We start from the raw sequence: 14,248 nt of genomic DNA on the forward strand, positions 1-14,248 counted from the left end.
GGCCTCAAAAAAAGGACCCCCAGCATGCGTGCTTTGGAATAGCTGGGTATTCATCATCCTTCTCCACACGGTGTGAGCTCCAAAGAGCGGGAAAGGGGAGATGAGAGGAGAAGAGAGGAGAGATGGGAAAATATAGGTCTGAGATCAGTGATAACAAGGCAATCTCACACATGGTTTCATGTGAGATGATGTTGGAATTTTAAAGAAGGCCCATATAGGACATCTCCATGTCAATCACGGCATGAAAGAGAAGTAAAGGTCCCAGTGTTTTTACCTCTCTGCACTGCGCTGCCTGCAAGAAGCTGAAACTAGGACTAATAATACCAGCTCCTAGAAATGATTCACGTTGGCTCTTTTGTTATTCGCAGGGCTAAATGCTTTTCTATTGTCAACGTTTTCAAAAGGGGCTTCACAAACAAGCCTTGACGAGTGCAACAAAACCCATCTATTACCACCAATACAAGGCATTACTCAGATTCACTCTCATTCATTACAGCCTCCCAATATAAAAGCTAGACATGCAGTGTGATGAATGCTCACTCCATTAATGGAAACACTGCAAGGCATCTATCCATCTCTTTTATCAAGCTTGTTTCAAATGAATGAAGCGAAAGTTGTGCAGAATTAAAACAATCCATTGTGTTTGTGAAAGTGCTGGCAACCGAAAGCTTTTTCAATCAGAAAAAAACCCCTCTAAACTCTAAACGAACAAAATTTCTAAAACATCCAAATAACAATCAGATGGGTAATGATATTTCACTTTTTGTGCCACGCTCATCACGCAAAACAATGTCTGCCTTATTTTGCTGTAGCAGTGAAGGAGATGGAGGGGGTAAAAGATGAAAATGACAGAGAGGAGAGAAGCAGGACAGAATGATAAAGAGAGAAAATGACACATTAGAAGCAGGGGAAAAAAATTAAAGTTAGAGGAGGAAAAAAAAGAATAAAGACAACAGAGCCAAGATAAAGCAGGAGGGAGAAAACAGCAGGAAGAGTGATGGAAAAAAACAAAGATAACAGGGTTCTGAAGGGAATGAGGTGAGAGAGGGATGAAAAAGAGACGCATCCAAACAGATAAACAAAGAAAATTAAAGCTGTTGGTTTTCAGCACAGGGCCTCGCATATTCATAGACATGGGGAGTTTTACAATCACACGCTATAATTTGAGTTGACGAAATCCTAGTGTAAAAGTATACTGGATATTACTGATGTGCTATCAACCTTTTCTGACCTCACAGGTCTTCACAGATGAGCTCAGCATTGACATCATGCTCCAAATGTGTTAAACTGAATTGATTTTAAGCTGAATTTTATGTGACTCTATTAATTCTATAAAAACACCAGCTTGGAGTAGCAGTGGTTGTACATTTTATTCATTTACCCATCACCTTTGGCTTTCTAATTAAAATATTTCTCTTTAATTTAGTTTGTTTTAACCTTTAATTCATGACCTTTGTGAAATGTTTTTAGCCTTTTTTCCATCATGCTTTTCTATTATTTAACCATTTAACCTGTCTTTCCATTAGTTCAAACCATTTTTACGTCGCAATTAATGATTTATCTTTAGCCATTACTTTTACTACACCCACTTTTTCTACTTCTCTTGCTAGTTTTCACATACCTACAGCTGCAGCATATGAATTTCTGGATATATTTTTTTTTAAATCCAGCCCTGATTTCTATTTATTCAAATTAATTAATCAAACCCACAATCCACACATCTGTTGGGAAGTGCAGATGTACCACGATTTGGGAATCTTTGACGTAGACGTGTGACGTTGGCCCGCAAAGCTGACCTAAAGTAGAATTTTCAGTTTCTCACACTAGACTGAACCCACCCTGGCAGGTTAAGTGCACCGTCACGAGACACGATGAGATTTTGTGGTTGTGTAGTTGAAACAATCTGACACCAAGAACCACAAAATGCTCTCTGAGGGGCCTGGAAACAAACCACATCTCAACCAGCTTCCATCTTTCCACCCTCACTCCTCCCTTGGCACTTTTTTTTCCAACCACATAAATCAGTAACTGGTTTTCTGGAGTTCCTTACCAGGATCATGTGACCGGTGGAGATGTCCATGTTGGAGGGGACGGGCTCTTCGCACCAGGAGGAGGTGCTGCTGCGGGTGGATGGACTGGCTGCAGGGCCATCGCTGAACTGAGATGACACGCTGTTGAGCCGAGAGTGTCGCAGGGTCTCCGGCCTCTCGACGCGCTCCGACGTTCGGATCGCCATACGCTGGCGACACAGCTCCTGGGGATTAACGGAAATGATGATGAAGAACGCAGTATTTTTCCTCCACCTTGCAAGGTTTCATGTATTTATCCCCTTTTCATGCACATGACAATAGCTTTAGGTATTTTATGTGCTTATCCTTGCTGTTAGGGGCTGAGTTCTGTAAATGCACCTTGTAAAATCCTGTATCTCGGATGACTTGATCTGTCCTCACTTGTGTGTAGATTAATGGCTTATCCTCATGGATTATGGAGCTTATACTAATTATGCCAAAAATACATGGTTGAGAAACCCTACACGACTTACAGAATAAATTCAGTGTGTCACACCTTGCTGCCACACGACTGTCTTCATTGTTTAAGGATGGATCTTTTACAGGGAAATCACCACACACTCAAAAGTGTAAAGTCAAGACAGCAAAAACTGCAATATCTAAAAAGGAGAATTTGCAAAGATAGACCCATAATAGGAGAATCAAACCATCAATCAAACAGGAGTTCCACTGTAAATGTATAAAACCACAGAGGAGCAAAAGGAGATAAAAATGCATTGCCACAATTGTAAAGTATAATTTTCTATTTTGATTGATATCTCCGACCTTCTGAGACTTGCTAAAAGACCCACTGCTACGAAGATTACACTCCTCCTAAAGACTCAGCTTTTCTCCCATCATGCCTCTGTGCAGGAACAGGGCATCAAAAATTTGAAGACTAGGCATTATCTAGTCTGGTATGCAAAATGAAAAAGAAAGGAAAATGAAAGAAAAAAACCTTACTGCGAGCTTTGTGCAGTCTTACAGTTTGTCTGCTTCTCTTCATAAGGTTTGATATTTCTGTGTTAAATCTGTAAACTCCATCGTGTTTGATTTTGGGAGGCAAAGCACTCATCTCCACAGAATTCATTTCCATACTCGATTAATAACAGCGAGGGCAGGGCAGGCCAGAGAAAATGCATTGTGAAAGCACATGCTATCTCATGATGAATCATAGTGATATTTCCCTCTGGAGCACAGGCTCCTCTAAGCCCTGGTCTTGGATCAGCTTTTCCGCCGTCAGACTTTAATGATTAGAGCCATGAAGCGGTGCCCTGGGCCTTGGCCCCAGGGCACTATCCAGGTCCACCTCATAACTCATCCTACTTCTCAACATCTCTGCGCTGTACCGGAGCTGAGAAATTGTCCCAGGAGAAGAAAGGGAGATGCAGTTAGTGCCAGAGAGGGCCAGAGGAGAGACACATGGAGCCCAGAGAGGAGCACAGGTCGTGGGATTACAGTCTCCCTGTTACCCCCTTCTTTCAGACTAGTAATAAGACCGAAGACAGGCCAAGAGGAAACGAAGTCTGTGCTGCCGTCTTACAATAATGCCCTCCCACTCTCCCTAAACATCTCTCTCAGTCGAGCTTGTAGTACACACCCACATAAACGTCGACAGAGCAGTTATCCCAATCCTAAAGGCACAATGAGCCAGTACCACAGTAACATCAAATCTGTAGCACAACGTGACAGAATTATTTCATCATAATCACACAAACGGTTGAATTTCAGAGGCGCGATTAATTTCGCATTTATGCCTCTGTTTTATTTGATATCTTCTCCGCGGTCATCAGTGCAACACCTCTAGCATTTGAGCGCAGCCCTGTGAAAACCTGATTAAATATTGAAAATGTTAACGCGACATGCAGATAAATGTGTTCTGAGTGCCACGCTGGGCACAGCTGAGCCCCAACGCTGAAAATCAATACAGCCCAGGCTGCCCGTTGCCCCGGAGGAACAGAGGGAATAGGTCACAGTGGCGGCCTGATCCCTGTCTCACACACAGACACACACTCCTCATGAAATGGTAGCATCGAATAAATATCTACTGGAGCAATAACGTGAAAATTCAAGAAATTAAACGCTCAAAAATGATGTAAATGTGCACCAAAATAAATATCAATTTATGTAATAAATAGAGCAAATTATCACTGCAGCTAGAAGCAGGTGGAGTAGAATTACTCTGTATACACACATGAGCAAACACACTCTCGCAAACCAATTGGATATGGACCGTATCCGAGCAGAGCGTGTTTCCCTCCAATGGCAGAGCTCGGGCTAAGTGTCCCGGCCTCTGATTGGCTCCCGATGTGAGGGCTGGTCTAACCTGATAGGTTGCAGTGGCATCGGTGCTGGTGTCAGTCCCCAGGCTGGCTAGCTTCTCCTTCATGCGGAGGTGCGAGCGCTGGCGCACGCAGAAGAAGGTAGCGGACACCGCCAGCGCCACCAGGATGAAGAGCATGCAGAGGACGGAGAGCAGCAGGAACTGGCCCGACTCCACCCTGGTCTCCTTCACCACGGGGATCTGGGTCAGGCTGCCCCTCTGGAGGACACACACAAACGGAGAGAGAGAACACACTGTCAGAGCAGTTAAAGGATGCCACTCTGTCTTCCCCTCAGATTGATGCTTTTGATCTACAGCCGCCGACATATCAAGTGTGCACTGCATCAATTTTCACCTGAAGGCTTGTGTTGATTTTACAGTAAAAAAAAAAAAAAGAAAAAAAGTGGAGTGCTGCATCCTCACCTAGCTGCACTTCTTTCCTGCCACTCTGTGACCGGCACCACTCATTAGACAGCTCTAACGCCGGCCTTATAATATGCATTCAGGCTCAGTCAACCCCTATTACCAGCCCCTGTCCAGTGCTGTCTCCACACTGTGCCCCACTATAGATATTTACAACCCCATTTAGTGCTGGCATGGGGTGGGCTGGCACTGTGCAGCTACAGGAGGTTGGGATACTAAAAGCTTGTGCTTAATTAGCTCCTCTGGTCCTGAGTTTGGCTGGATTAGGCCCTGGCCCAAGCTGCACAGCTAATGGCTACCAGGACTGGGGAGTCGCAGGCGGCCCAGACTGGACCTTCATACATCCAGCACCACTTGAACAAAACAGCCTTTTCAAATATTCACACCCGCACTGCATGCTAATTAAAACAGGAAGGTATAGTTGTATCACTATAGCCGAGCTGTTTTGTTTGTTAAAAGCGCTGTAATATCATCTGAGAGATTTTTATCAGTGTAGGTTAAAGAATTGGCCTGTGTGTTGATAATTGGTGCACTTGTGGCCATTTACTGTAATGATAAATTCCCTGTGGGCCTCCCTGATACATAATATTTTGAGAGCATAACAGTGATAATTAGGAGCAATAATGGGGAGGGATAATTAAAGATACCTAAAATGTAGCTGCTAATAAGATTTTCTGTGCTGATTGCATAAAATATAGGAATCCTGATGAGTTGTTTTTGCTTTTAGATCCTAAAAAGGAGATGAACATCATTTTCCCAGCACAGTTTCCCTCACATAAATCACCCTCGCTGTCCTCCACGATTGACGTAGCATGGGGTTTCTGTAAAAGCCAGTTCTCCACAGATTTTGATTTAATTTTGCCGGCTACACACATGTCAATAGCTATACATCTGCAAAAGGGCAATATCAATAACGGTGCACAAATACATCAGCGGGCTCCTAATTGTCTGCATGCAATATTGAAAGATTGATGGGTGGAGTGAATCAAATCTACACCAAGGAAAGAAAAAAAATGGCAGAGCTCTGACATTTAGCCTGAGGGGTCTAATGGGCCGGCTGAAGGATGGCTACATCTTGTTACACCGTTTTCAAAACAAGACACTGCACCTCAGACCAGTAACAATGTGGTTTGACCTTGTAGCTCGTAATAGCCAAGGCTTGAGCGCTTGTGCCGATGCCCAGGTCTTTTCGATTACCGTGTTGGGCCTGACGACACTTGCTGTTGATTGCAATTGCGGTGGCTTGAGCATGTAGTTCCAATCAAGCATAAGAGGTTAGACAACAACTGAGAGGTCTGAAGAGGCTCATATACAGATACAGAGGCGAGACGTGGCCTCCATCCAGTGACTCGTCTGTGTTCACTGATCACATGAATACACAGGCAGCAGCAACATTTAAATTCACATAATTTTCCTTTTCTGGAGTATATATCCTCTCAGCCAGCTTTTGACATAATCACACTCAGAGAAATGAAAATATAATAGCTGAAAAACTGTCTTTTCACTTATTAATCAACGTATTTAGCACCCTAGACACAGCATGTTAAATCGGTGTAGAGATTCAAGACTCCAAAGTGCCTATTGGTTCAAATCTGCCTCACTTAATTTCTAACACTGGCATCCCAAAGCATATCATCTTTCATTTATGTTGGAAAAGGGAAAAAAATGTATTTGTGCATGTAATATCAAGTTCATCAAAGACGTGGCCTTTTACAATCTGTGGCTTCTCTTGAAAATATTCAGGTAAACACCTTGAAATTAATTAAACAAAAAGCGTTTCCACTTTGGGAGAAAACAGGCTTGAAATGCAATGCAAGCATAAAAGAGTGTTTGAAGGCGGTAATCGGGTTGGAAGGAAACCAGAGGAGAGACAGAAAGAAAAAAGGAAGAGGAACAAGGAGGAACATGGACATGTGAGGCTACAAATTACCTTCATGGGCCTTTTGAGTTTTGTCTCTGAGCTTTTGAATTTTTTTCCAATTTATTTATTTTTGCAAGAATTTTATTTGACCATAATTGAGAGTCTTATTCAACCAACATATGTTATTAGGGGAATTATCTTTTAGCTAAATGAATAACGTTGACTGAAAACAGCTTTTGGTTGTTTAAATAGCAGTAAATGACGATTAAACCTTTAATGAAACAGAAATTTTCTCAGAATAATCAGAACTCAAAAAAAATGTTTTTACTTGATTTTAGCCTGATGTTGTAAAGTTTCATCTATAAAATTACAATTACGTTGCTGAACTGCAATGAAATAGAGAATTTATGCTTATTTAGTGTGTGGAAATGTATTTTTTGCATCTCAAGAAATGCATTTTATTCATACAACACTATTCATGTCTCATCTGTGTAGCATCCAAACTGGTTATTGCTCTCTGCCTCCAACAGACTTTCTCCTTCTGCTTCTCTCTTCTATTCATATTGCCCCTGTCTGGTGAATTAGCCAATCTGAGGGGGAGACAAGGGGCAGATGGATTTCGGTGCTCTGGATTATTCAAATTATAAGAGGGAAGGTCAGGCAGAGAGGTGTAGCCGGGCGGATGGCTCTCCATTCACTCCCATCACAATACCTTTAAGAAGTACAAGATGAAAATCCCCCCAAAACTGCCAAACCTTACCACTCTTAAATCAAGCTTTTTTGTTTTAAACTTGCAGCTGCTATTCCAGATACGAAAGGTATGAAATCAGCTCCCTTTACAACAGTGTTCATGCAATGAAATTGAAGTTAGGAGCTGCATTGACAAATAAAACAATTTAGCTGTGCTGCAACATTTTTCTAAACTATGCTATTTTTCTGGCAACACCATGTGCTTTGTAAAGCTGTGCAAATGTTGCAAATACAACAATGTTTTTTCAAACACATTTGCAAACTCTTGAAATTAATTATTAAATTGAAAAACAAAGAAAACCTTAAAAGCTGCAACACAAAATTGGCATTTCTATTAACTCTTGATTTTTGTAAATGAAACTCAGAATAGCATGATGATAATTAGGTTTTATTTTGAGCTAAAAACACGATTAAAATAGAATAATTTATGCAGCCACACAGTGGTTATAGCAGCTCTCCAGGTTTTAGAGCTGGAGCTGCTGCCGGGCACCAGGGAGGATGAACCTGCACACAAACTTTGTTCCCTGCAGCCAGATGTGCTCACAGCAAAGCAACTCACAAAGCAAGACTCACATTTACCAGGGACTTTTTTTTTTTTTTTTTTTTTTTTTTTTTACGATGAGCTTACATTTATATAAACGACGCTGCCATGCCTGTATGTGTGCACGATGCTCGATCATATTTGATCCCTCTTTTTTGGGGGAGATTCGCTCTGCAGCCAGCGATCGCACAGAAAATACATGAAATAAACCCGGAAAAACCACAGCTCCTAAATATATTATTATCTTTCAATCACACAGAAGCAAAACCAGCTTTCAACGCGACGATGCTCACAAGTTTCCAAGGCCGATCCTTGGATGTGCCATTTTTACGCATCTGACGCATTCGAACTTGCACATACAAACAAAAACAAAAAACGAAAAAAAAAAAGCAAAAAACAGACGGACACACGGTTCAAGCCGGGGACGATAATTACCCAAATCCATGTCGAGGAGCAGAGCGCACATTTCGCAGTGAACGGAGGATGCTGTGTCTTGTATTCCAGAGAGCATGGATAACCACTGACGCCCGCCGCAGCTCCAAGAAGAAGCGTCTGTGCGTCCTGGCCGCCCACTCAGTCCGCTTCTCTCCAAAAAAAAAAAAAAAGTTCCCCTGCGAGGGTCCCATGCGTCCCCCCCCAAAGCGCCAACAAAAGAGCGCGGCTTCAACACGTAGATGAGGAAAAAGAGAGAGAAAAAAAGGAGAGTCGGAGAGAATAAGAAAAGGGAGAAGAATGTGGGATATGCCCGCCTGATTTTCCGAGCCTCGGAAGAATGTGCAGAAGCCCCACTAGTGAGTCCTTTCAGCGCCTCTGTGCCAATGAAAAGAGACGGGGAGGTGGTGGGGTTGGGTTTTTTGCGATCATTTAGTTAAGGCTGAGCCCCTCCTTATATTCAGCAGCTCAGGAGTCCCCGTCCATTGCACATGTCATATCCACTGGTTGCTATAGCGATGCCTCCACATGTTGTCGACAGTGAATGTTCAAGGAGCGATGCCTGGCTAATAGGCTTGCGGGCCGAGGGGCGATATGAATGGACATAGGGCTAGTCACTCATTTGTTGAGCTACTAGGGGTCTCTGTGTTTGGTGTGTGAATTGCTGTTTTCTCAGGCTCTCCTTTTCCTCTGCTCCCTCTCCCAGGGATTCAGTTATGTGAGCAGAATAAGGGAGATGGGGCAGTCTATTCTTCAAAGTAGGCTTTTGCATTCAAAGCTGAAGTGAGCGCTATAATAAGAGGCTACCACACAGTACAGTAGTTGTAAACTATATGAATGCTGCATAGGAGGTTGGGTGCATTCCGGTTAAAAAAAAAAAAAGGAAAAAAAATCTCAGCCCTAAAGTAGATTGTTTATAATTGGATAAGTCTTTTCTCTGCTCTCCTCCTTAAATCTGCCAGAATAAAGAAGAAGGGGGGAAAAAGGGAGTGGAAAATTGCAAGTTTAACAAGTTTTAAAGATAAAACTCACTAAAATGGTATCCTAATTAGCAATCAGTGTGGAAAAAAATGATCCAATGGAGAGCAACAGCTGCACTTAGCAGGGAGAGAGAGAGGAGAGAGAGAAAGGGGGATTATGGAGAGCACAAGGAGAGAAAAGGAGAAAGCAAAAAGAAAAGGGGCGGTGAAGAGAGGAGAACGGGGGTCCTGTCAAATGCAGATGACGAGTCGTGGCGAGGGGGGCTCTCCAGTTTATTTTTTCCATTCAGAGAGCACCCCCTCCTCTTCTCTATTGTCCCTCGGTGTGACAGCTGGAGTTGGCAATGTGAAGGGGAGAACAAAAAACCAGCTCGCTGTCCAGCCTTGGTCTGCATCGGACGCCACCCCACCTCAAAAAAAAAAAAAAAAAAAAAAAAAAAAAAAGCAGCGCCAACCAAGGCGGCCTGCGGGGACCAAATCCGAAGCGCTCAAATTGACTCAACAATTTTTTTTACAGCACCCCCAAAAAACTACCTTGTGATACAGCTGCAACAACTGAAATGTATTTTGCTTTGTTTTTCTTTTTTGTTTTTCCACAGCTACCACGAGTGACACTTCTCACGTCATGCTCTCTGCACCCTTGCATCCTTATATATGAGAAATTATTCAGAATCCAGATTCTGCTTTCTCTCCAGCTGCCAGAGGGCATGCAAATGGTCTGGCCACAGAGGCGATTTTTATTTATTTTTTCTCCTGCAGTATTGAGAACAAAATTCTTTCTGCACTGCTTGCTGTTGCACTAATGCAGGACGGATGCAGAAGTAATGCATGGCGGGAGACTTTTATCGAGACCGGGTTTTATTACTGGTAAAAAATACGTAGTGGCCCTTGAAGTTAATCCCCAGACAATCCGTCCCAACATTAAGTCAACTGTACGATCATATCTATCCTGGTGAACTGGAAGAGAGCCCTGTTCACTCTTTTTCAGACTCTGGCCACCCACCTGTCAGCCATATCTAAATCCACCCAACTAGAGTATCCCCCTGACACTACAGAGGATGCAAAATAGGATAGAAAGCAACTAACCGAACCTCTTCTCTCAAGGAAAGGCTGACTTTGGCACCTGTTGTTTTCCTTTACTTGAACTCTGCGCAAATGGACACATTTTCACACATTTCATCAACGACTCGGCTGCACAGTACGATTTCACAACTCATGTCACATCCCCCGGCGAGGCCAGCGCTAATGGTTATCACACCGGGGAGGTCTGACATGCATCGATTCATTTTCACAGAAAGCCTACAAGCAGTCAAATTCAGCGACACACTGAAGTCACTCTTATGGTCACTGGCGATATTGGCGGATGCTGTCACGGCCGTGTGTTCCTCCGGTAAGTACTTCCTCGGGGTAACACATGTTCGAACAGCCAGCGTGAGTCCTGCAAAGGCTTATCTGTCCTCCGCTCTTCTCCTGTCGCCGCCGCGGCTGTTTGCCTTCATGACACATTTCACATTTCTAATAAAAAAGATGGAAACGTGGCGAGTGTGTTTAAACAATGGCAGGGAGAGGTATGCGGCACTTCACCACGTCGCTGGGAGAGGGTGGGGGGGGGGGGGTGAGGAATGTTAAACAAATGTCAGGATCAAGTGCACCACCTGAGATGGCAGTGCAGACACATCCACTGATGCTTGTGTGTAAGTTCAGAGAAGGCACTCGCTTAGATATTAGCTTGCGACTCCATACTGCAGACTTTTTGAGCATATTTGCATGTTTGTCCCTGCGTGTGCAACTTGAACATGCATAAATCCAGGTGTTAGTGGATGTTTCTTGCAAAACACACAATGCATCTGAGCTGTAATATACTTGCACTAGATGGACACGTTCGCCCGGACACGGAGAAGTCAGAGCTTGTTATATTTTATCTACTAGAAGAGAAAGCCAGCTTGCAGAGGAGCCCACATATACTGTATACACCATAATGATATCAGCGAGAGGTTGATGTCATTTACTGTGCGTCACAAGAACCCAACAGCTGCAACGTGTACCTACAGACTTAACTAACGTGCGATACAGTTGCACCAAAAATAGTTGGGATTTTGCGCTAGGCTCTTTGAAATGGGGTGCAATAAATTATTCATAATAATATCCGAGCAAGGCTGTTGCTGCGGCTCAATTTGGGGAAGGTGCTGGAGGATTAGCTTCGAACTGCAGTGCAGAGAGGAATGCATGCAAAACAAAATACATTTGGGTGTTCTGTTTTTTTTCTTCTCTCCTCCAGATCCTCCAGCTGTTATTGTTATTGCTGAAACGATATTACAAGATGTGTGTGAGAGGAAGATATCGAGGCTCATCTGGTTATTTTTTTGGGAAATGTCTGACATACATGCTTACCCTTTCGCATTTATTAATGAAACGACGCTCTCGTAGACAAGAAGCAGCGATGTGAAGTTTGGTTTGAAAGTCTGCCTGTTCGGATTCACAGTGCAGAGATGTAATTTCCACACATTGCTAGATGCTACACTTGATTTTGCCTGCCAGATATAAAATAGCACTTATACGCAAGATAAAGAATAAAAGGTGACACTGTTGCTCTCTTGTCTAAACTCTCTTTTAAACATCACTTATGGTGCAGAAACCTGACAGTGAGGTGAGTGTCTTAAACGCATTGTGTCTGAATGTGTGTGTTTGAGAGAGAGAGAGAGAGAGAATCACCGTGTTTGCTAATGGATGATGTTCAAAGACACAAAAAGGTCCCATTTCTGGGTTTTACTTGAAACATTTGAATTGCTGTGTCTCACGCTCATCACTTGCTCAGAGAGGAGCCATTCAAAGCCTGTGTGTGTGTCAGCCATGTCATTCTGGTATTTTCCCCAGATGAGCTTGTTCAAATAGGCCTCTGCCTTATGTGAATCCCAGCCCGGGCTCTGCCCATGCCAAGTAGTTCAAAGCAGTAAACATCAAGGTAAATGCTCTGCCTGTCATCCTGGCTATATTTACAGCAGAGAGGCAAACCCACACACATGCACCACAATGTGCACTTCAAACGGAAGCAGCATCGTGGCGTCATAGCCTGGAGTATGAAATCACACCACATCTGTAAAATTACAGAAAATGTTGTAATCTCCAACGATGACACCAGACTGATGCATATTTTGTGCTCATTTAGGTTGTTTACATGTACAGTGTGTATTAGTCCTACTGATCATTTACATTATGTACAGTACTGTGCAAAAGTACAGTAAGAAAAGTGAGGTTGCTTTCAAAAATAATGCCAGAATCTATGATAATCAATATTTGGTGTGACTGTCTTTTGCCATTAAAACAGCACCAGTTCTTCCATGAACACTTGGCAGGTTGTTCATCAGCATCTTTGAGAACTTGACATTTCTACTGTGGATTTTGGCTGTTTAAGTGGCTTCTGTCTCCATGTAAATGAAAGAATGACGCAAGACGTTAAGATCGCCTCTCCATGAGGACCATATCATTTGTTCCTGGAATCCTTGTTCTTCTGTGATTGAAGATAGCTCTTTATGACTCTGGTTTTGGCAGATTATCATGGTGCAGAATGAATTTGGGACCAATCAGTCGCTGCCCAGATGGTATTGTGTGATGGATAATAATATAAACATCTAATGTGTCTCAAAACTTTGCACAGTACAAGTTAAGAGAAAATTTTCTTGCCAATGTTTCTAAATGTTTCTGTATATCACACAATTCAAATGGCAGATCAACTACTCAAAACAGTCACTGATAGTTACTTGATTTGAGACAAAGTTAACAGAAGCAGCTTTTCATTTCTAGCCAACAACCATTGATTTTGCAACTCTTTCTAGAAGAGTTTTTCAGATGTTACAAGCTAATTATAAAGTTCCATTATTGGGTGAAAACAGTCTGCCTTTCTTGTTATAATGATCATTATCTTAAAACAAGAACAAAAGTCTAAAAAAGGTCATGCATTCACACTTGATGGCTAAATATCATGCTAAAAAGAATGGTGGCTAAAGCTGCAAATTGCAGGCAAGGAGTCAGCCTCCTCACCAATCCATCACCAATGATGAAGAAATGGAAATAAAGAGACAGCATTGATCTTGTAGGGCTGGTTAGTCCTACATTCTGTCTCAAGTTGTGTTACTTTGTGCAGTTACATGTTTACACTGACACTTACAAATATGCGGTGCACTATAAGCACACAAATAGGGTAAATATAATAAAAAATTATAACAAAAAATTGAGTGTGAAATGCCAGACATTCCCACCCTCAATGGTTGCCATCTTGGTTATGTAGAGGAAGAAGAGGGACCATCAGCCAATTTTCAAACTTGTGAAGATGGCAGCCGAGAAAGCTATGCAAGCTTTCTATTTTTTTAAGAATGGTAATCAACATGTTTGACAAATGCAGAAAAAAAGCTCAGACAAAGCAATCGACATTTGTTCACAACTTACTGTTGATTTGAGACAACACTCTGTTGAAATTCACACACGAATTAAGCAAGTACAAAGTATACACAATGTACTCCCTGAAGTGTTCTAGTACAAATCTCTGGAAAGAGACACGGTACTAGTGTAACCAAGACTCCAAACCGAGACCATTTTGCACTCATTTTTGGGTCAAATCCAATGCAAATTGCTTTTATGAATAGGGATTCATCATCATTGTACAGGGGGTTCTCAACTTACATCGGAATTCTGTTCCTACGGTGCGACATAACTCGATTTTCACCATAAGTCTGATCTTACATACTGTGACGTATGTGGCGTACAACCGGCAAATGTAAACAAAGCCATCCTCTTCGTATAGTGACACATGTATTTGTCCATTCTGCTCACCAACTAGTTCCATGCAAAATTCGTTTTAACGTCGCAAACGCCGTACGTCGGAATAAGGGAACA

The 14,248-nt window shown here is 42.5% G+C and overlaps 1 protein-coding gene across 1 annotated transcript in view; it reads right to left on the bottom strand.

Moving 5' to 3' along the window:
- ptprn2 (protein tyrosine phosphatase receptor type N2) overlaps window positions 1–14,248 on the bottom strand; it is a 137,148-nt gene that overhangs the window by 22,523 nt on the left and 100,377 nt on the right. Inside the window, exons 12-13 of the mRNA XM_023297648.3 lie at window positions 4,375–4,590; window positions 2,051–2,254 (exon numbers count right to left, since the gene is read on the bottom strand). Of these exons, the coding sequence (XP_023153416.2) occupies window positions 2,051–2,254; window positions 4,375–4,590 (420 nt within the window). The remainder of the gene's footprint in view (window positions 1–2,050; window positions 2,255–4,374; window positions 4,591–14,248) is intronic.

The sequence above is a fragment of the Amphiprion ocellaris genome, chromosome 22 (assembly GCF_022539595.1).
Source record: "Amphiprion ocellaris isolate individual 3 ecotype Okinawa chromosome 22, ASM2253959v1, whole genome shotgun sequence".
NCBI lineage: Eukaryota > Metazoa > Chordata > Actinopteri > Pomacentridae > Amphiprion > Amphiprion ocellaris.